The 20,921-nt window shown below is 38.6% G+C and overlaps 1 protein-coding gene across 1 annotated transcript; it reads left to right on the top strand.

The window, feature by feature from the left end:
• The first annotated feature begins 966 nt into the window (after positions 1-966).
• HOXB5 (homeobox B5) lies at positions 967-3,207 on the top strand. Its single transcript, XM_015810483.1, has 3 exons — positions 967-1,279; positions 1,367-1,621; positions 2,960-3,207. The coding sequence occupies exons 1-3, from the start codon at positions 967-969 to the stop codon at positions 3,205-3,207; spliced, it is 816 nt and encodes a 271-aa protein (XP_015665969.1).
• Positions 3,208-20,921: the final 17,714 nt, after the last annotated feature.

Here is a 20,921-nt window from a genome sequence, read left to right on the forward strand (position 1 = left end):
TTTGAAACAGTTCTCTCAAGAGATTGCCAGTTGTATAATTCATCATATTGCTGATTATTTGGAAAAAAAAATCCCACACATAATGTCAAGATAAGTTGATTTTCCCCTTCTATTATTTGCACTGTATTAAAGTGTAGGAATAGTATGATAATGATAATAATGCAAAAACATTCAAGCAACTTTTGATGTTGATGGTGACTCCTAAGGAGATGCAAATTAAAAAAAGGGATGCAGGAGAGGGAGAAAGAGGAACTATCATCTTGATTTTCATCCGAATAATTTTTGCCCTGAATAACCGTTTCTAATATCAAAGCAAAAACATCACCGGGATTATTATTTGGTATTAAACAACTGTTATTCATAATAGTAATAGCAACAATTTTATACTGCATCTACTATAACAAGAAAATTTCTTTTCCGCATTAGAAAAGCATGTTCTCCTATGGAAGAAAAAGAGAAAGTAGAGAAACAAAGACAGAAACGACACTTTTGGGGGAAAAACATTTTATTTCTAGAAAAGGCAGAGGACACAAAAACTGAGCGCTTGACTACTTAAAAAAAAAGGTGAGTGAGGTAACCTCCCTGTCGGCTACTTTTTTATTTACCCAGTAGGTGGCGCACAATGCCAACAAGGAGCCATCTGTGCTCGCTGATTCCTCCCCCTTCTTTCCTCCCTCTTTGGAAGCCGCGCATTGACATGGGCCTAACGATTCTCGGATCGTCATTATTTGTAACCATAGAGCATGAATTGCCTCTTGAGGTCATCAGTGAGAATTTACGACTGGTCAACAAAAGCACGTGATTCCCAAACGCACCCCCCACCCCACCCCCATATTTGGCCGCATACATAGCAAAAACGAAGTACAGTGCATCGCTATAATTCATTAATACATCATAAATCCTCAAGCACAGGGGTTATAACGACCACGAGCCCCACAAATCAAGCCCTCCAAAATACAAACCCAAATGAGTTCTTACTTTGTAAACTCGTTCTCAGGACGCTATCCTAATGCCCCAGACTATCAGCTGTTAAATTATGGGGCCGGCAGTTCCATGAACGGATCTTATAGAGATCCAGGCAACATGCACGCCGGCTCTTACGGGGGATACAACTACAATGGAATGGATCTGAGCATCAGCCGATCATCCTCCTCCTCCAGCCACTTTGGAGCGGTTGGGGAGAGCTCTCGCGCCTTCCCTGCCCAAGCAGCGCCCGAAAGCAGGTTCAGACAGGCGTCCAGCTGCTCCTTGTCTTCTCCCGAATCCCTCCCTTGCACCAGCAGCACCAGCAGCACCAGCACCAGCAGTGGCGGCGGCGGCGGCGGTGGTGGCGGCGGCGGTGGCGGCGGCAGCAGCGGCGGCGGCGGTGGCGAAAGCCATGGAGGCAAGGCAGCCGGGTCCTCCCCTGCCGACCAGGCAGCCTCTGTTGGCGCGGCTAGCGCCACTGCGTTTGCCGAGATAGACGAGACCAGCGCGTCTTCGGGGCCCGAAGAGAGCGGCTCCCAAGTCAACAGCAACGGCGCCCGAGCTCAGGCAGAGCCGATCGCCACCTCCACGCCGGCCACGGAAGGACAAAGCCCGCAGATATTCCCCTGGATGCGAAAGCTTCACATTAGCCACGGTACGGACTTGCTCCTTTTTAATTTGGCTGGGGTGATCTATGGGATGCGTGCCTGCGCCTTCTGTCTGCCTCTCTCTGGGTCTGTGGTCTGTGTGTGTGTGTGTGTACATACATACACACCCATACACATAAAGCATAGGATTTTGGCAGGACATATTTGCTTTGGCGACGGAAGAAGGAATTCAATCGCTTTGTGAAACCACTTTCCTGTCTCTCTCCAGATGCCCTTTTCTATTTGCTTTCAGTGTCTCTTTCTTTCATTATAATGTTCGATTCTTAAAGAGTATTTTCTTATCTTTCAAAAAAAAAAAAAATCAAGGTTCCCTCCGTTTTTAAAAAATGTTATCAACATGGCAAAAGTCAAACTGTATTGATGGTAACAATAATAATAAGACTAGCGCTTATAATAGCCTAGTACTAGGAGAACGGAAGGGTGGGAGATGTTGGAAAGTAGCAAGAATTGAAAAGGGAGAAGGAAAGAAATGGGAAAGATAACGGGAAGGGTTAAAAAGGAAGGCTGTTTGGGGCACAGATGGGTCTGTCAACCTCTCTCCCTCCCCCTCCCCCTCCGCCCCACATTTCCCCGTCTGCAAGGGCGAAATGCGGCGGTGGCAAACTCTTTGCCTCTCCCTTCAACCCATGGGGTAAAAACGAAAGAAGGGTGTGCGCCTCAAAGTTGGAAGCAGGAACTGCCTGGCGACCCGCTTCGTACGCCGAGGCTAACTCCCTTTGGGTGGAAAGCGAGCCCTAAGGATTTCAGCGGAAGTTGCTTCCAATGAAATGTGGCCGAGACTGGGGTAGGGTGGGGGGGGGGGTGTTAAGGAAAGGCGCAACGCCTAGGAAGATCGCCTCTCAGTCTTTCAGTCGGCCTGTTTAGATCGCCAGTCGAACTGGACTGACCCGAGGGAAGAGAGACGAGGGGCCGGGTTTCGGAGATTGTCTTCCGAGAGAAAACTCCGTGAACTGTGAGCCAGGCCCCAACAGCAGCAGTTTCCTTCGAAGAAACCTGCGTAGAATCAGATTGTGTTAGAAAAACATGTTCTCGGCTCCTGGAAAAAGATATAGGGCTGTAGAGAGTGTGAGAAGGAGAGTGGGGTATGGGTCTAAATTAATTAGAAATAAGGCTGAAGCCAGATTAAAACGAAGGATATTGACATGGAGGAAACGGAGACGCAGAGAAGCCGTGTGCTCAATTTGCTGGGGCGTTTGTCTGCAGTGTAAGGCGACGGAGGAGGAAACAGTTGAACGCGCGGTTTCTTTCTGTGCCTGTGATCTAAAAAGAGAAAGCAGACCAACAAAAGGCATTTTTTCCTATGTCCTGTTGTTGTTATTATTCAGATATGACCGGACCGGATGGCAAACGAGCCCGAACGGCGTATACTCGCTACCAGACCTTGGAGCTGGAGAAGGAGTTTCACTTTAACCGCTACCTCACCCGCAGAAGGCGAATAGAAATAGCCCACGCTTTGTGTCTCTCCGAAAGACAGATAAAAATCTGGTTCCAAAACAGGCGAATGAAGTGGAAGAAAGATAACAAACTCAAAAGTATGAGCTTAGCATCTGGTGGCAGTGCTTTTCAGCCATAAATTATATCAAGGAGGAATATTAAGAAATAGGAAAGAGGGGGCAGGAAGTAAGAAAGTTTAAAATAAGCAAGCAAACAAAAAGCAACAGCCAGATTTGTTTTTGTTAAGTTTGGAGTACTGTAAAGTGAAGCACTTTCCATTCAGCATGCTGTTGATTTTTTTAAATTATGATTATTATTATTATTATTATTATTATTAATAATATTAATAATAATAAGCAATTTCATGGGTACTATTATTCCAGGATTGTGTCTTTTGCTGCAATCACCCCTTTAAATTAAAAGATAAAATCCAGAGGCTTCTTTGATGCTTTAGATGTTCTAAATGTTTGTGTCCGTGCTATAATGATGCTTTCTGGAAGAAGTTAGCATGTCCCTTTCTTTTCTCTTTTCTTTTCTTTCTTTTAATGTGCTTTTTAAATGTTATAACTTATTTATAAGCCAGTATGGGGAAGGAACGATGGGTTCGTAAAAGTTCACAACTTTGTGTGGAACCCTACCTCTTTTCCTTCCACTCAAGTTGGGGGCTCCTGCAATTCAGTAGCAGGAAAAAAGAAAAAGAAAAGAAAGAAAATTAAAAACCATCAACCACAAAAAAACTTTTTTTTTAAAAAAAAAACAACCACCAGTATATCTCTCTATATAAACTCCATGTATCTGTCTTTGAAATTGTCAAGTCTGTGATTTGATCCTGGCCTTGTTTTTATCCCAGGCCAGTTCTGAAACTTTCTTTCTTTTTTAAATAAATGTGAGTGAAGTTCACTTTAAAAGGGTATATGATTGGACCAACCATAGTATGTTTAAAATGTTTGTAAATACTAGAAATATTTCTACAGTGACTAATAGGAAGTTTTAGTGGGCAGGGTGAATTCAGTGTTCTGTGTGTCTGAAATGGCATTTGTCACGTCTAGCCGCCTGTTCCCATCCTTGCCAAGACGCTGTTTCGTATTGGTTTGTAGCCTTAACTTGAAGTCAAATAAACGTTTCTCCTGGCCAGAAAAATAGTGCCCTTCTTTGCATTTTTTTATTCCACCATTTTCACAAGTCACAACACTAAAGTTACTCATCAGCAAAATCTACATTTTAAGAAGAGGCCCAGAGAGAAAGTGTATACTCTTCACCCACCGCTTGATCCAGCTTCCAGGTTCTCCTTAGGGGTCTTTGTCCCACTCCCCTAAAATCTCTAATGAGCCAAGGATATAAAATCATCCCCTGTAAGCGGTATTAGATGCTGAACTAGCACAACTCAGAAAAAAAGAAGAGGAACCAGTGGGTTGGTTCGGTTCTCAAAAATTCCTTTTCTTCCTTAGACTGAGAGACTTTGACCATTTTCTTGACCAAGAAATTTCTATCTCATTTTAAGGCCTTTACTTCCAAGTAAATGTGCTTCAGATTACAGATTCAAAGACCACAAACCAAGCATTTAGGGAGCCACTGAAGTTATCACAGAATGGCAACATGCCATTCAAATTTTAGAGCTCAGTACATATGGTATTATCTGTTCTGTTTGCTTCTATACAATTCTGCAAATATTATACATATACACACAATTCATTCAGCATGGAAAATCACAGTTGTCTCAACAGGGCTAATATAAACAATGTGCAGGAGGCAATTTTTCTTTTTTTTCCTTTAAAAATTAATCTGGTAATCTAACTTTTTTTTCCTCCTCCCCTTAAATCACAGTGCTATGATTAAGGTCTGTTTGTTGCAATAGGGAAATAAGTAGTCTTTGATATTCTTAAATTATAGCTTAGAGCAGTTTTCTCTCTCTCTCTCCTTCCCTCCCCCCTCTCTCTGACACTCTTGTAGGAAGTAAAATTGGTCTTACAAACTTACCCCAAACTCTTTGGTTACTTCTTAAAATGGTTTTGAGAGGGCTGGGGTGTGAGTTGTCATTTCCAAAACAACCCATTTTCTTGCCTTTTCTTGAATATACATAGACACACCACACCTGCCCTGTGCGTGCACACACATACATGCACGCATGTATATATTTTACCCGTAGTAAAGTAAGTAAGTATACCGAAAGTGGCTGTGACATTAAGATGTCAAATGGATAGGGTTTTATCTAGAAGTTAGATCGTAAAAATCGCCCAGACCTCAGCCAGATACCCCTCACTGGCTCTCAAAAGTCACGTGAGGTCCATAAAGTTAGTTTTATGGTTTTGGGGAGTTGACAATGTACAATATATTTCACATTCTCCAGAATGTTAAGTGACATTTTAACTGCCTGCTTTGGCTTGGAAGGGGGCAGGAAAGGGAGAACACTTTTCCAGGCAGATAAAGGCAGCTCCATTGCAGAAATAGGAAGCGTTGATGGTGCACTGTTTACTCCAAAGAGGACTTAGGAACTGCTAACCTTAAAGTAAGTTCTCTTGAAATACTATCTGCTTAAATGAGTTTTAAAGAACCAGGTTGTTATAGATGAGGGTGGAGGGAGCGCGGCCTAGAGGGAGGGGTTTCTCTCTTCCTTGGAAACTTTCTCCTGCATAAAATCTCAGTGAGAACACTGTCACCAAGGCCCCTGAATTACCTGCCTGTGGCCCACAATAATTTTGTTTTTAAAAGCATATGATTTGCAGGAACCAAGAAAAAACAGAGATAATTGTTAATAATGATGGTAGCATAGAGGAATACACCAATAATTTTGTGAGGTATGGGTTTATATGTATATATAAACTTTATATGTATCCACTCTGACATTAGCCTCCTAAAGAAAGCACTTTGAGATAATACTGAATTCTTGATTGTATTGATATCAGAAGCTTAAGCATAACTGCTTAGGACAGACTTCCATCCGAATCTGTGGGATTGATTTTTGTGAGTTACCTTTAGGAGTCAAAGGTGCAAGCGTGAGAATGGTTTTAAACAATGTGTATTATTATTGTTATTAGTAGTAATCTGCAGATTCACAGTCTAGGGCTGGTGAAAACTTAATAATTCAAATTCTAATCAAGGATCTAAGAATTATTAAGGTAGATATAAGCAATTCCAACCAAGGTTGTCCTTACCTTAAAAAGCTCTGGATAAATAATTTGGCACTTTACTTTTAATCCACCCTTTCCCATTTCCTCCAGCTTTTATTCTCCCCCCCTCCCCCTCCCCCCTTCAGCATTTGGTTTCAGGACATTTTTTTTCTTGCTATAACAGTTATGTCATCCCTCCTTTCTCTAGAATTTCTTCTTCCTTCCTTTTTTTTATCCACAGCATAACTGCAAATACTCACTGGTCGCTGCTTTCCTGGCCACAGTCCACAAGAAAAATATCTTGTGAAAGTTTGTGGCCATAGAATACAGAGCTTAGAATTTTCTGGTAGAAAATAAGTATATGTACTTCCCCTTCCCTTTGTTTACTTGGGTTGTGAGGGCATGCAACTCTCACACACATTGTGGGATGCATACAAGTACACTACACATGCATGCCTTGTTTTATATTCAGTTCACTTATGAGCTGAACTTCATTGACAGATATATGATTCATAGGACATATTTTTTATCACTTCTGGAGCCTTTATAAAGACTAGATTTTTGAAATATAAAAAAAGATGACACAGAGATCTGTTTCCCAAAAATATTTTTAAAGACTCCTATTTCTTTCATCTCAAGAAAAGGAAAATTAGATTAAATTCAAGATAACCTAATCTAGATGTTAACAATAAAAGATTTATATTTCCTTGGCTAGGGTGATCTAAGTAGAAGGTCCTGACATTGAATTAATGATTTAACTTTAGAAGAGCTCATTGGTGTAGTTATCTTTTTTGTCAGTGAAAATTAATATAAGCATATTCATTTGTACTGAGGAAGACGGGGAAAATCTGATTGGGATTAAAATTTCTTTTCTTTTTTTTCTTCTTCCTTCCTTCCTTTCTTCCTCCCTCCCTTCCCTCCCTCCCTTCCTGATTCATAAGAGCTTCCATTTGCAGTAAGAGCATGCAACTTTTTTGACTTATAATCTTGATAAAACAAGGCTTTATTGCTTGATAGATGCCATTAGAACATGCTGTATGGTCCTCTGGTAACTAACCAACATACCTTGCTTAGGAGTAAATCTCATTAAGTTTATTCCATGGGTTTATTTCCTAGTAAAATAATATAGGTTCTGGACTGTCACATTGCAAGCATAAATGGTTAGGGATTGTAGACCCAGTTTTCAGTAATTATTTGTTCTCTGCTTAACTTTGACTTCCCAAACCCACCCTCAACTTGTTCCTTTCCATTAAATGCTATTGTGCTCCCATCAACTTCAATTAATATTATAGGAAATCAAAAAGTATAGGAAGCCTTACTTTTCTGTAAGCACCACATTTCACTAATTTGCCACTGTAGCACTTACATCAAACCTTTCCACTCAAAAAGACTGTATTGGTAGAAACTATTTCTGAATTTGAGTCATCTCAGAAATATGCTTACCATTTATTGGGAGGTTTTTCTTCCAATAATGTTGAGAACTGTAGAAAACACCGTTAAAAACAGCAGCAATAAGCATCATCACACAGGGTAGAATCTTGAAAATCAGGGCCTCTAGGTGATTTAAGAATTAAAAGAGGATAAACTTTTGGGTTTAAGGGATCTTGTGCCAGTTCCCTGCTGCTTTTTGGCCGTAAAGGTGAGAGAACTCTTGTCTTAACAATTTGTGGTGTTTACATTTTCTTCCCGTTTCCGCTCAACCCCTTCCCCCTTCAATCATTTAAACTAAGGTTTTATGACCATGCCATTTGGTAGACACATGTTTTGGGGGTTGTGTAAGAGGGGGTAATTTCTATTGCTTGTTTTCTCTGCATTTAGACTATAAAGCATGTTGTCGGTTAATGATATTCTTATTGTTGCTTAAAACAATTCTTGTTACTAATCTTATAAAAAGGAGGCAATAATGTGGCCTCCTTTTTAGGAAGTGTTGGGAAGATAATAATCTCCTTAAAATTTATTTTCAACGTGGTTCTTTTGTTATTGTATAATATACTTTTGATTATGTGTGTTTGTGTCTGAATGCTCATGCAGTGCGGGGGAGGGGGAGAGGGCATACAATGCGACTGTGATCCAGCCATAGTTAGGAAGTTCCATTGAGTTCTGTGAGAAATATTTCTACCTTAATGAATATAGAATTGGAGTCTAAATCTCCTTTGAATTAAAGCAGGCTTGCATTAAACTTTATACAAGTTTGCATAAAAGTATATTGCACCTAACTGAGTGGAGCTTCTTAGGAAATATAAATAGCATTGAGTCATTTGGATTGGACTCCTACAATAATGATAAATGTTCCATTTTAGGATTAAATGCATCAATCATGCAACTCTGCATATGAAATACTATGATCCCCTCTAAATTTGTTCCTCCTCTCAGGAAGGAAAATAATGGCATATGGCATTATTTTGTACCAACACTAGCATCTTATAGTAAACAATCAGATGATACTATCTAGAAGGGTTTGGATACTGAGTAAACTGTTGGCAATACTGTCCTAGTCTTATAAGGACATAATGTGATTGTGGAGGAAATATTCATAATTATTCCACAGGTTTAGTTACTCTAACCCTCAACTACTTTTTTCTTACCATTCTCTACTTTGTTTTCTTCAGTCATTTTTTTCTATGCTTCTAACTTCTCTATTCACCTCTTTGCATTTGTCCCTTGTATGTATAATCTTGTGTCTTTTCAAATATAGCAACCACAGACCACATGCACAGTGAACTGAAATTAAAAGTATTGCTAAACGCACTATGAGATAATCTCATGGATACTGGGAAAAGACTGCACTGCGGGGCCCAATGCATAGCACTAATTGAAAAGGCTTGTTCCAACTAAGGATACCTGGAATATCTCAAGAATCCAAGGCCTGAGCCAGAGGCCTTTGATTCTTGATGTAAATATGGAGCATTGTCTATAGGCTGACCCTTTTCTTTTGTATTTGAAGTAGTGCCAAGAGGGGATAGCTGGTGTTGAAAGACAGCATTTGTGAACAAAAGGAAGTGGTGCTTTTGCTTCCTTCTTGTTCAGGTAAAGAAAAGGAAGGTAAAGTTTGAAAATGGTGCTGCAGTCTTACATCATTCCATTCCAGCCCCTTCCCAAGATAAATATATCTGAATATTTCAGCACTACTAAGAGTAAATAAGTGGTGAAACTGTCCTCATTTTCTTTTTTCTGGATCTACTTCTGCAATCTTTTCACTGAATGTCTTCTCTTTTATGTCACTTCTGTAGGACATTCATCTTATCTGGGTTTCTTTTAATTCTCCACAAATACTGCTAGACCTCAGAAAGACTCAGCAATCACTTCATAGTAAAGGAAAGCAAGAATTTCTCTTGCTTTTGATTTTTTTTTTTTAACTAATCATTCTTTTGAAAAAGACTAAGACTATTTTCAGAGCAGAATCAACAGGAAGAAAATTCTACCTAGATAGCCGATGGTTCCTATGCAAAATTCCATTTCTTGTTATAAACTGTACAATACTATATCCTTAAAGCATTCAAGAGTAAATTGCACTGGCATACAATATAAACAAGAAGCAAAAAATCTTGAATGCTGTCTATTTTCTGCACAATAAAATTATCACAATCACAAGCAAAATCCTAATTTTATCTTTCTGAGGATCTTCTGATGACTAGTAAGTTTAAAAGTATGGCAAAGTGGAAGAATTTCTACAACTGATCAATAGTAAAGTGATGGAGGTATTTTGAATCTTACATCTAAATATTAAAGAAATATTTCCCATGTTAAATATATTCAAGAGAAAAATGTGGTGGCAAACTACTATAGATTGTCCTGTTGCTAATATGACAATTTGCTATTAGAAATGTGATTGGACTAAGGTAACTAGCAATTGTAAATAATAAACTATGCATGGAAATATACAGACATGTATATGTCCCCCCACCGCCAGCACCGCCACTTTCCACCCTTGAATGATCTTGAACCATTTTCCTAAAGCAAAAATGGACCAGTTTAATCATCACATTTTAATCTTTTTCCAATTAATGTTTTCAGTCCACCCATACACATTGTGAAGGGTGTGGGAGGGGGTGTTGAAGAAGAGGAGAAGGCAATCTGCTCCAAACCAGCCAATATACACCTCTCTAAGTAGTACATTTGTCAGGCAACAATAGCTGACTTCTTGACCACAAAAGGTCAGATCCAATGTTCTTTGAAGTCAATGCATAAACTCCCCTTGAACTCTATTGGCCTCATGATAACCAGTCTACCCTATTCATTGCAGGCGCATGTGTGGGTATAAACTATTGTATGAATGCTTCTTTCACACTGGCTCACATACAAATACACAGTAGAAAGCTCACAGCCACAATTCACAATGGCTTAGTATAACCCACATAAATATACATATTTATACACATTTAAATAGATACAATTAAAACTATTGGTGTAGATTTACTGTGTAATTCACAAGCCACTGTTCTTTAGCTAAATCTGGAGATGTACAATGAAATATTTGATTTGTGATTTGAAGACATCACGTACCCTTCTTTGAAGCAATTGTCTTGAATGTAACTTTGTTCTAGTGATCTCCAGTCAATTTGTAGGATATCACCTTCAGGCATTACTCTGCATACAGATGTGGGAGATGTTACATGTATGCTTTCTCACACTCTTCTGTGCCCTTCAGAAATGTAGTATTATCATTCCCATTGTTTCCAGCCTGTTGTCATTTAGAGACAGAAAGAGACAGAGACACATTTGTTTATGTACACCTATACCTGATATACAGTTAAGCAGCAAACAGTTCTGGGCTTCTTGGAGATAGATAACTTATGGGATGAAGATTGGACAATATAGCTCCCATAACAAAGGGAAAGCCTTTCCTTAGTTTCTGAGTTGGAATTTCCTATTCAAAATTGGGCCCTAAACAACCCATTTTCTGAAATCCTGCTAGTGCTAAGTCTATGCGAGGAAGTAAATAAAACAGAAGGAATGTTATTTATCTCACGCCAGGATTTTGGCCTTCTACCTGGATTCAGGCTGGTTTACAGGATGCTGTACAATGAGATCATGGCAGAGATCCCATGAAGTACTTTTAAACAGATCTTTTTCTCTGTGTATGTGTGTTTGTACAATTTGCTAGTTGTCCACAGACACAAACACATAAGAGATAAATTCCCTGAAGATGGGCTCCAGCACTAATTTGAAAGGTTGAAAGACTAAATCTCTGGTCCTGGTGATCAACACAAATTGGATCCTGCAAAACACACACACACACACACACACAACATTTACTTATTTACTTATATTGAAGAACTGCCTATTTCTTTCACAGAGGAACTCTGGGTGATGTGCAATAATATTAAAAGCATTAAAAATAGTATGTAAAATTTAAAAAGAGGCAAGGAAACTTGCTAGGTGTGTGCATTTGTGTTTGTGTGTGTACATGTAAACAACTTGCTAATAGATTTTTTTTTAAAAGGTACTAGTTGTGTATGTTTAAATGCTCTTTATGTGATTTGCACATTTCTCATTGAAATCAAATATATTTATCCTGAAATTGTCTTCATTCTAATTCTTTATAATTTTACTTTTGAAGATTAAACTTCAAATAACATTGTGGGGTATGAATGGAACTAAACACATATTTTCCCCTCTTTTATCTCAATCTCAGTTTTTCCTGCATTTTCTCTTTCCCCCCTCTTAACATACCTCATCACTGCCAAGGAAAGGTTACTGAATATTGCATCTAAAATGTTTAATTAATAGGACAATAGTCAATACTGATTTGTCCTTTTACTAAAAAGAATAATGATAGTACTATTTTAATAGTATTATTTAAAATGCAACATAGTTTTTTTAAGGTGTGGAGTTTGGCTTTTTTCTTTCCCTTGTCCTCTTTTTTTATAGGGGCAGAGAAAGGGGGAGAGGAGGAGGAGGAAGAGGAGGAATTAAAATCTGTGAAAAGGTTTTAATTAAGAAAATTAAATGAAAAAGGGGCACAAATGAGTTCTGTGGAGGGGCGGGAGAAGGGTGAGGAGGAAGCAAAGCAAAGCTATTCCAAACGATTAAATCGCCATTTTAACAGTGTAATGGGGTTTGCATACTGAAAAGTGGGGGACGGTTCTTATAGCTCATCAATAATTCATAGGCACCGGGGATCATTCCTAGGTCAGCAGACAGAGGTAAAGAGCAGGCATCTCTGAAGGGGAAGGACCTCTGCATTTCCCTGTACAAATGCAACGGGAGACTTTTCTTCAAGTGCTTTGGGAGTGTCCCATTTTAAGTCCTATTCATGTCACTAGACTTCCCCCCTTTCCCCCCCCCCTCACCATTCTTTGCAAGCTTTCTTCCAAACTTCTTTTATTTCTTATCTTAGTGCTTTGGTTGTTTATGTTTTTCTTTTAAAGTTTCCTTTTCCCCTCTTAAGGTTTATGCATGGTAACATCTTCAGACATTTTTCTGGACAGCTTTAGGCAAGTCTCTATCATTAAGTATCACCTTCACCCCCCACAAACAATTTTCAAAACTGTAGAGTAACGTGAAGAACTTGGAATGTTTCTAGCAGGATGAAACATTAAGGTTTTGCCATGGAAATATCTCATTTCCCCCCAGAAGTAGCCATTTCATAGGAAACCATCATTTTGTGGGAATTTGGAGACATATCGAGACTGCCTTTGAAGATGAAATGGAAAAGTGCTCTTCTCTTCTGTTGATAATTGCAGCATTTTCTTTCTAACTGAGGAAAAGCTACAGCATCACAAATATTCCAACCAATGCTTGAGATTTTGCTTAGTTTTCCTCTTCCTTCCTCTTCATTTTTTCCTCTTTTTTTTGGCTGATGGACTGATTGCTTGACAGAGTAAGCTGCTTTGAGTACAGAAAAACACAACAAAGTAATAAAGAAGGAAGAGAAAAAGAGAGAATCATTCACTCAGTAAGATTCGCTGGCTCTGCCGGCTTCTCTCTAACAATGCAGGCTTGGAGGAGGAAAATATGATCAATTTTGAGAAGATGGAGGACAGATTCTTGTGATGAACTCGATTGGACAGGATGTAATTTTGGGTATAATTGACCTGTACTTGCCATGCCAAGAACCCATTCTTGGTTTTAAGTATCAAATACAAATTTAACCACCGGAGAAACATAGGACTCTTTCAAGAAGTCCTCACTTTGAAACTGAAATTCGGACATTCTTTTCCTTTGCGGTGTTTCCGAACAATTTCGCAAAGTTGATTCCCAAAAGTTGATTCCCAGGCACCAGGTAGCCTTGAGAAAAGCGGTCTCTTCCTTACCCCCCCTCCGCCCCCCCCCAGCCCCTGCATTCTACAGATGGCAAACCTTATGCAATTCAGCAGGTTTTTCCTCAAAACCCTGTGAAGCGGGGATAGGATTTTACAATGCCAAGCCTCGGGGTTTTGAGGATGGATAGGCTGTTCCTGACAGCTTAATCTTCTGGAATTGATTTTCCACGTTCTGTGAAAAGGATTTGTTGTTTTACACCAGAAACACAAACTGAAAGTTTCTCCTAAAAACAACTTTATAGAAGTATCATATTGGTGGGGGGGTTGGGGTTGGGGAAAAGGAGCTGGAGCTGAAGAAGAAGGGTGAAACTCCGCGCTTGTAACAACGCGGTATTGCCAGCAGAGCTCGCTTCAGACCAATTCACAGCAGCTGCCCACCAGCCCTCCTCTGCAGAGAGGGCCCTCCTTTCCTACAGAAGCTTTGCCCTGAGAATTGGAGGGGGGAGGGGGGGGAGAGGAAAGGCTACTTTCCACCGCCGCTGCCCGGCATGAAACAGAGGAAGGAAAAGCGACCGGGATTCCAGCCGCCTCGTTCTTTCGACCTTCCTCCCCCCGCCCCCCCCCCTTTTTTTTCCACCCGGAAGGCAAATATATTATGGACAGGGGCGTATTGCAAAGTTGGGGAAGGAACGACGGCCGGAAGTATCGACCGGTATAGGTTGGGGAATCTGGCCAGAGGCGGTGGTCTTAGGCGGATTGGAGAGGGCAGCCATTATAGCGCCAAGGGTCAAAAAGGCGAGGGTCAAAAGTTTAGGTGGTTCGAGACCAGGTCTTGTGTTGGAGGCGGATAGACAGAATGTCAGCTCCAAGGAGGGCGGGAGGCGGCGGGGATGGGGGGAAGGAAGGAAGAGGCTTTCTGGCGAAGGAGGAGAGAAGGTGAACATGAGAGAAAAGAGTTAGGAAGTGCAAAGGGAACTCCCGGCATTTACGAGGAAACGTACCTGGGGCAAGTTGGACGGCCGCTTTTCTTTGGGGCTCTGAACGATCTCCGCCCTCTCGCCCTCCCTCCTCTGCTCCATTCCCTCGTTTTTCCAAGAAAAAGTGTCCCTGAACACCTTGGCCATAGCCCAGTGTCCTGGACTTCCAGAGCAAGCTCCGCAGAAATGAATGGCTTGGGATGCTACCCATCCCAGGGTTCTTTGGTGGCAGCAGCTTTTGGCCATAAAACCTTGCTCTTGAATGGTCGTATCGATGTTTTATATGACCCACCTTATGTGCAGTTTGACCAATTTACCATCAATCCCATAACATAAAAATATCAGCAAGATGAGTTGCTAGGAAGTATAAAGGAAGTATAAATATAAAGTGTTCTAGATATAGAATATAGAATACTATTAATGTTACACAATTGGCTGCAATTCTTCCTTTGGTTAGAAATCTACCTATATCCTTAAGTGGTATTTTTTAATCACATAGAAAAATAGATTTGAAATTAAGAAATTACTTTTAATGGTGCATAATAGTAATCATCATAAATCTTAATTTATGTTGGCAGTAATGTTCTAAATCTTTCCCCACATTACTCCAAAATGAAGTTCCAAAGGATTTAGAACCTAATCCAGCTTTGAATGTATAGATTTAAACCGGCAATTTGCAGGCATTTTTCAGGGATTTAGAGCACTGTTTGCTAAACCTGGGTAAATTAATCAGAATTGAGTAAAAGTGGAGGGGTAACATACACAGGACCATTGCCCAATCAGAACAGGGACATTTAAATTGACTTAATGTGTTTTACCTATATTGGGTAAAATGAACTTTCTGATAAACAGTTTTGGACAGTGAAAGGAAAAGTTTGGAAAGTATTGCTTTAGAACATGATGCAAGGGGAAACTTCTGTAGGTACACTCTTGAAAATAAATAAAGATTATATTGACTTATGAAATTTCCTTTTTTTTGGAACAGAAAGATTTACTGAATGTTCTTAGTTTATATACTAATATATAATGTTCATATATATAAAGGGAGAATTCCACCAAGTGGTTGTCCTATACAATTTCCCAGTAGGCTGAAAGTCATGTCACATTAATAGCAATATATAAATAAATATTTTTTTTAAAAAAATAAAAATCATCAGAAAGCCAGACCTGCTTATTCTTTATCTGTTGTTAAATTATTATTATTTTGAAATTCAATACTGAATATTGAACTTTTTTATTTTGAAACTATTTTCAATCATGTTTCTCTTTGTTTATATATTTAGCTTGTGGATTTATACTGTTTGTCTGTCTTTAAGCAGATAATATTCTGTATTCCTGAATTGTATTTTAAAAAACAAATGCAGTTGTCTTATCCAGTTAATAATACGCTTAAGAACATATTGCCTTTTAAATACAATTGCACATCAATACATGATGTAGTTAAATGGCAGAGAAATCGAATATTCGATTACTTGACAGAAGTATTTTTTAGAATGATCAGGTAGATTCTTTTTAGCTTTACACAAGGAATAAATAACTCACGTATGTCTCTTTAGCATCTAAAGTCTCTGAATTTACATGGGGAAAAATCCTTAAGAGTATTGCTGCAGAATATTCTTAGCAAAAATGAGGAATGAAAGAAGGATGGATTAAATCAATTGTAAAAGGCCATTTAATTTAAAATGATAGGGAACCTTTTTTCAACCTTCAAAAGAAAAAAATAGAATTACAATATTGAAAGGAAAAAACTGATTTCACTCAACAATAACATTGCAACAAAAAAGCAGAATTTCATTTCCACATTTTTACTGTATATTTATCAAACTTTGGATTTCAACAAATTTATTACAGTATAATCACAATCTCTTATAAGAAGATTTGCTATTCTCTGCCATGGTTACAATCTCAAGTGAATATCAAAATCCTAAGTGAGTTAAAATTACATTTTTTTCAGATACAAAATTTAGAAGAAAATATTGAAAAGATTCAATTTGTTTACAAAAGAGGTTGTTCAGGGATATACAGTGCCATTAAAGACAAAGAACCATTCCATTCTAGAATCTCAGCCTCTCTTTTTCTCTCATCTTTAGGAGATGAATTTCTTGAACAGAAATTTTAGCTGGACTATCAAAATTAAGATGACCAAAGAAGTCAAGTGCAAAATGTTTATATCTAATAATATAATCCACATATTTAAGGATCTGTCTGTAATTAATTTCCAATTAGTGTTTTATTTCTCATGTGCATATCCATGGAAATGTAAGAAAATATATTTGTGCATGTCTGGGGGGGGGGGGAAGGTAAAGGTTTAATTCTAATAGATGGCATATGTTTTGCTTGGTATTTTATAAAATACCACTAAATAAATGGCCCTCTGTTTAGTTGGAACTTAGGTGATGCATTCCCTGGTACCCTTAATTAATTCACTTATCTCTAAAGTGCAGTCATCTCTAGTTAGTGCATTATTATGAAGGAATGTGTGTGTGAATGGATAACAGTCCCAAGTCTCTGTCCCTAATATAAAGGTTTACTTGGCTTCTAATATGAACTTGTGCAACCTAAAGCTTTCAGTTTTTCTGCCCTCACATATTCCAGTCCTATAGAAATAGCCACTGAAGAAATATCAATTAGGGGAAAAAGGGAAGAAACCACTGAAGCTTGCTTGTTATTGGATAAAGCTTCCATCCCATGTAGAGATAAAATGAAAGAGAATGGGTATTTCTACAAGGCAATCAATATAATGACCTCTTCATAACAATAACTTAATGGCAATTTGCCAGTTTTGTCAGCAACCTATGTAAAGCATTGCTCTGTGTTTGGGACCTGTAGAAAGTGGCATATGCAAAATAATAAATAAGATTGCACAATAAGAAAGGCATTAAATAATTATAACAGTAAAAATGTAACTTGGATAAATTAGGCTAATACCCTGAAAATTTCCACAAATATTATTTTCCTTTTGATTAGTATATTTTAGAGACAACTAAATATTTTGAAGGGGCCACTGTATCAGATATAAATGAGATTTAACCTCAATATTTCGTTATTGCTTAGTGCCATTTTACTCAAATGTAAAGATAGCATATTTGGAAGAATTGCACAGACAATTCTCTTTCTTTCTGTTTCTTCTCTCTTTGCTAGAGAGACTATCACTCTCCTTCTCTGTGCCAAGTGTTTCCTACAATTCCCTTCCTGTGACAAGTGTAATTTCAACATAACCTCTAAGACCAAACAAAGGAAAAAACAAAACTTTCTCTTTCCCAAAAACAAAAGAAAAAGTTGAACAATTCCTGGGCTCTCTCTCTCTCTCTCTCTCTCTCTCTCTCTCTCTCTCTCTCTCTCTCTCTCTCTCTCTCTCTCTCTCTCTCTCTCTCTCTCTTTTCATTGTATTTTTCTCTCTACATATATTGTACTATATTGCATGCTTACTAATCCTATTAGTATAAGTGCAGATATATTGATATCGCTGTGTATATGGGCTGTATCCCCAGGAATTCATTGTGCTGTAATTAAAATATATAGTAAAAGGAATGTGTATTAAAAGGATTAAACAATAATTGCAGCTCCTATAAAGGACAGGATTGCGCTCATAAGCCTGGTCCTGGCATTTTCCCCACTTCTCTCCCGTACAAAGTAATGGCCTGAGTAAAATTCAATATGACCGAGAGAACTATGCAAGCGTATTATAGAAATGCAAGGGGGAGAGCCCGGAGTGGGGTGAAACTCAGGTCAGCGCGTCTAACAAATATTAAAATGTTGGAGGCGCTCGGGACACGCCTAGCTGTTTAACAAAGACTGACAAACTATGGAGATTAATACGAAAACTTGCCGGTATCCGAATCGAAAAGGCTCAGTTAGGCCTAAGGCTGCTTGAAAGCCAGTAGCCAAATATATCTTAAGCTTTAAAAGCCGAGAGAAAGAAAGAAAGAAATAAAAAGAAAGAAAGAAATAAAAAGAAAGAAAGAAAGAAAGAAAGAAAGAAAGAAAGAAAGAAAGAAAGAAAGAAAGAAAGAAAGAAAGAAAGAAAGACTTTCGGAGAAAATATCTGACATGGAGGAAGGGAAGATAAAAGCGAAGGATCTACTTTTCTGGTTGGTATTATGGTTGCATGGCACGGGTGTGGGGTGGAGAGGGGGCGTATTGCGGCTGAAGTGGTCGGGATGGACGATTGCATTTTGTATCCTAGCTGGCAGCGAGCGCACCGATTTTTTTTAACTGTGGAAAAAGAGAACACGAGGAGTGACTTCAACAATATTTAAGGAGCTTTAAGAACGATGAAGCCGGAATTTGGGGTGAAGGCACTTAGGGATCAGTTCCTGAAGCTCCTTGGGTTCATGCTGGCAAAGGGTGCTAAGAATCGGCCCTCCTCGGAAATCAACATAGTTCTAGCCGAAAGAGGACAGAGTAATAGTTATAAGCATTGTGCCGATTCTTGCGCAACATCCCTTCCCTCCCGAAAATGGAAAAGGTGCAAATGTTGTATGTTAGAGTGACAGTTATGTATCAAGGTCTTAAGATGTAATGTCCGGGCAGGTGTTTTGTCTGTCTATATGTTGCTGAGAGACTCCCCTTGGATTCCCCTTTTCTCACAGCATCCCGAAAAGTGAGCCCCTTTGTGGGTAACCCTTGCCAACCATCCTCTCCGATCTATTATTACATTTTGCAAACAGGATCCTTGGCCACGTTTGCGATGAGATTGGGGTGGTTTTTTTTTTTTTAGCCTCATTAACTTTTCTCTTATGCAGAAATCGCTTGACTAAATCTCTTTCCAAACTTCCAAAAAGTTAAGACATTTTTATTAGAGCAATCGAAAATGTTTCCTCTCCACCACCCAATTAAGCGCAAAAGGTTAGGGGGCGGGGAGGAGATGCGAATGGGGTGGGGAGAAGCGGGGACGTTACTGTTTCTTTTGATTTGGGGGTATGTGTGTTTTGGAGGAGCAAAGTGTGAACATTTCTGCTAAACGCTAGGGGTGCTGGTGATACTGGGATAACTCCTCCCCCCATTTGTCTATTTGTACAAGGAATTTTTTTAAACTGATACCGATATTTCTGTTTTGTTTCTTTTAAAAGAGAGAATTACCCTCATTTTTCGTTTCCCAGAAAGCCCGTATCTTAAATGAAGGGCAGCTAGAATGTACATATAACATCCCCCCTCCCCAAAACAGGAAAGGGAAAAATGGAAAAGATCCAGATCAGAAGGAAAACAAGAGTTGGTGTCTGAAAGATGTGACTAGTGTGCATCCATATTTGGTAAACTTTCTTGAAGAGAGCAGGAATTTCTTTTCAACTTTGATCACCAGAATTGGAAAAAGCTTACTTCGAAGTAAGCCTCACTAGTTGATCTCCATTCCTCATCAAGTTAGCTTTGATTTATTTTTTTAAAACTAAAGATTTGTAGCTTAATTCTGAATGCCCTTTGATGTTTTTCTGCTAATGAGATTGGTGTGCTTTGGAATGGTGTATAAAGACAAAATGATATGTCAACACTCCATTTTTGGATGAAGGTATTCAATTTGGACATAGTTAAAAGAAAATTCTGCTGAAAGCAGATTTACATTATTTAAAATACTCTTATTTATATTGCATAATTAAAATATTCATTATTATTAGAAATTTGTTTATTGGGGGAAAAGGAACAAGAAACGTGTTGTGTTTTTTGACTAGGAGGGTAGAGGGATATTGTTTGGTAGGAAGTTGGGAAGGAGGGAAAACCAACCAGAAAATAATGATGATAAGTTTAGTCACATTTCCTTCCAAATGTTTTGTTTTATCTGAAATTAATATTTATTCCTGAAGTGAATAGTTTTGCTTCTCAATTACATATCAGTATATGTATGTCATAATTCATGTACATATACTGATATATAATTTTATTCAGAAGAGTACACCTCAGGCTCCAGTAGTTCAATCCTAACTTCAGAAGAAAATGAATAAAATGTTCTTCTGATAAATATGTCTAGGTAACAGAAAAGCCTTTTTCTTTCTGCAGGAACAGTGAATTCTATGATCTACCGTACTTAGAGATAGAGAACACTGAATTCAGTAAGGCTTAGGGACAATTAGTAACATATCCTAAAACAAAATTGGAGTTATTTTACCTTTTTTAAACATCTGCCTACAACTTTGTTCTCCTCATTCCTACTACCTACAGAAGATGAATGGTTTACCCAGGATACATATTTTATTGTTTTATATCCCCATTTTGGTGGGAGGACTGCAATTACATTTCTTTGATCTTTTCTTCATTTTTCTGGGATTTAAAGGAAATGCGAAGAAAAAAAGAACCACACCCTAGTTCCCTGTCTACCTCTAAATTTGTTTCCAGATTTCTCTGCCTTTTCTTCTCTACTTCTCATTTTATGCAAAGATGCCTAAAAATCTTTGCAATGTTTGGAGGTTATTCTTTACTACCATGAAGTCATGCAAAGGAGTGATTTTCATTCTAATGAAAGGATAAATCTTGTTGAACTAGATTCAGGATGAATTTCTTTCTACTTAATGTTCCTCTTTAATCCACTTTTAACCCCTAAATTTCAGATTATGTTTCAATAACTGCATACCT

This window comes from Protobothrops mucrosquamatus, unplaced genomic scaffold, assembly GCF_001527695.2.
Source record: "Protobothrops mucrosquamatus isolate PMUCROS unplaced genomic scaffold, P.Mucros_1.0 scaffold10, whole genome shotgun sequence".
Lineage (NCBI taxonomy): Eukaryota > Metazoa > Chordata > Lepidosauria > Squamata > Viperidae > Protobothrops > Protobothrops mucrosquamatus.

Bases quoted from the DNA above. Each gene is read 5' to 3' on its own strand.
- HOXB5 (XM_015810483.1), top strand. From the start codon at position 967: ATGAGTTCTTACTTTGTAAACTCGTTCTCAGGACGCTATCCTAATGCC. The intron at 1,280-1,366 runs GCAGCACCAGCA...GCGGCGGCGGCG, and splicing joins CGAATCCCTCCCTTGCACCA to GTGGCGAAAGCCATGGAGGC. The intron at 1,622-2,959 runs GTACGGACTTGC...GTTATTATTCAG, and splicing joins AAAGCTTCACATTAGCCACG to ATATGACCGGACCGGATGGC.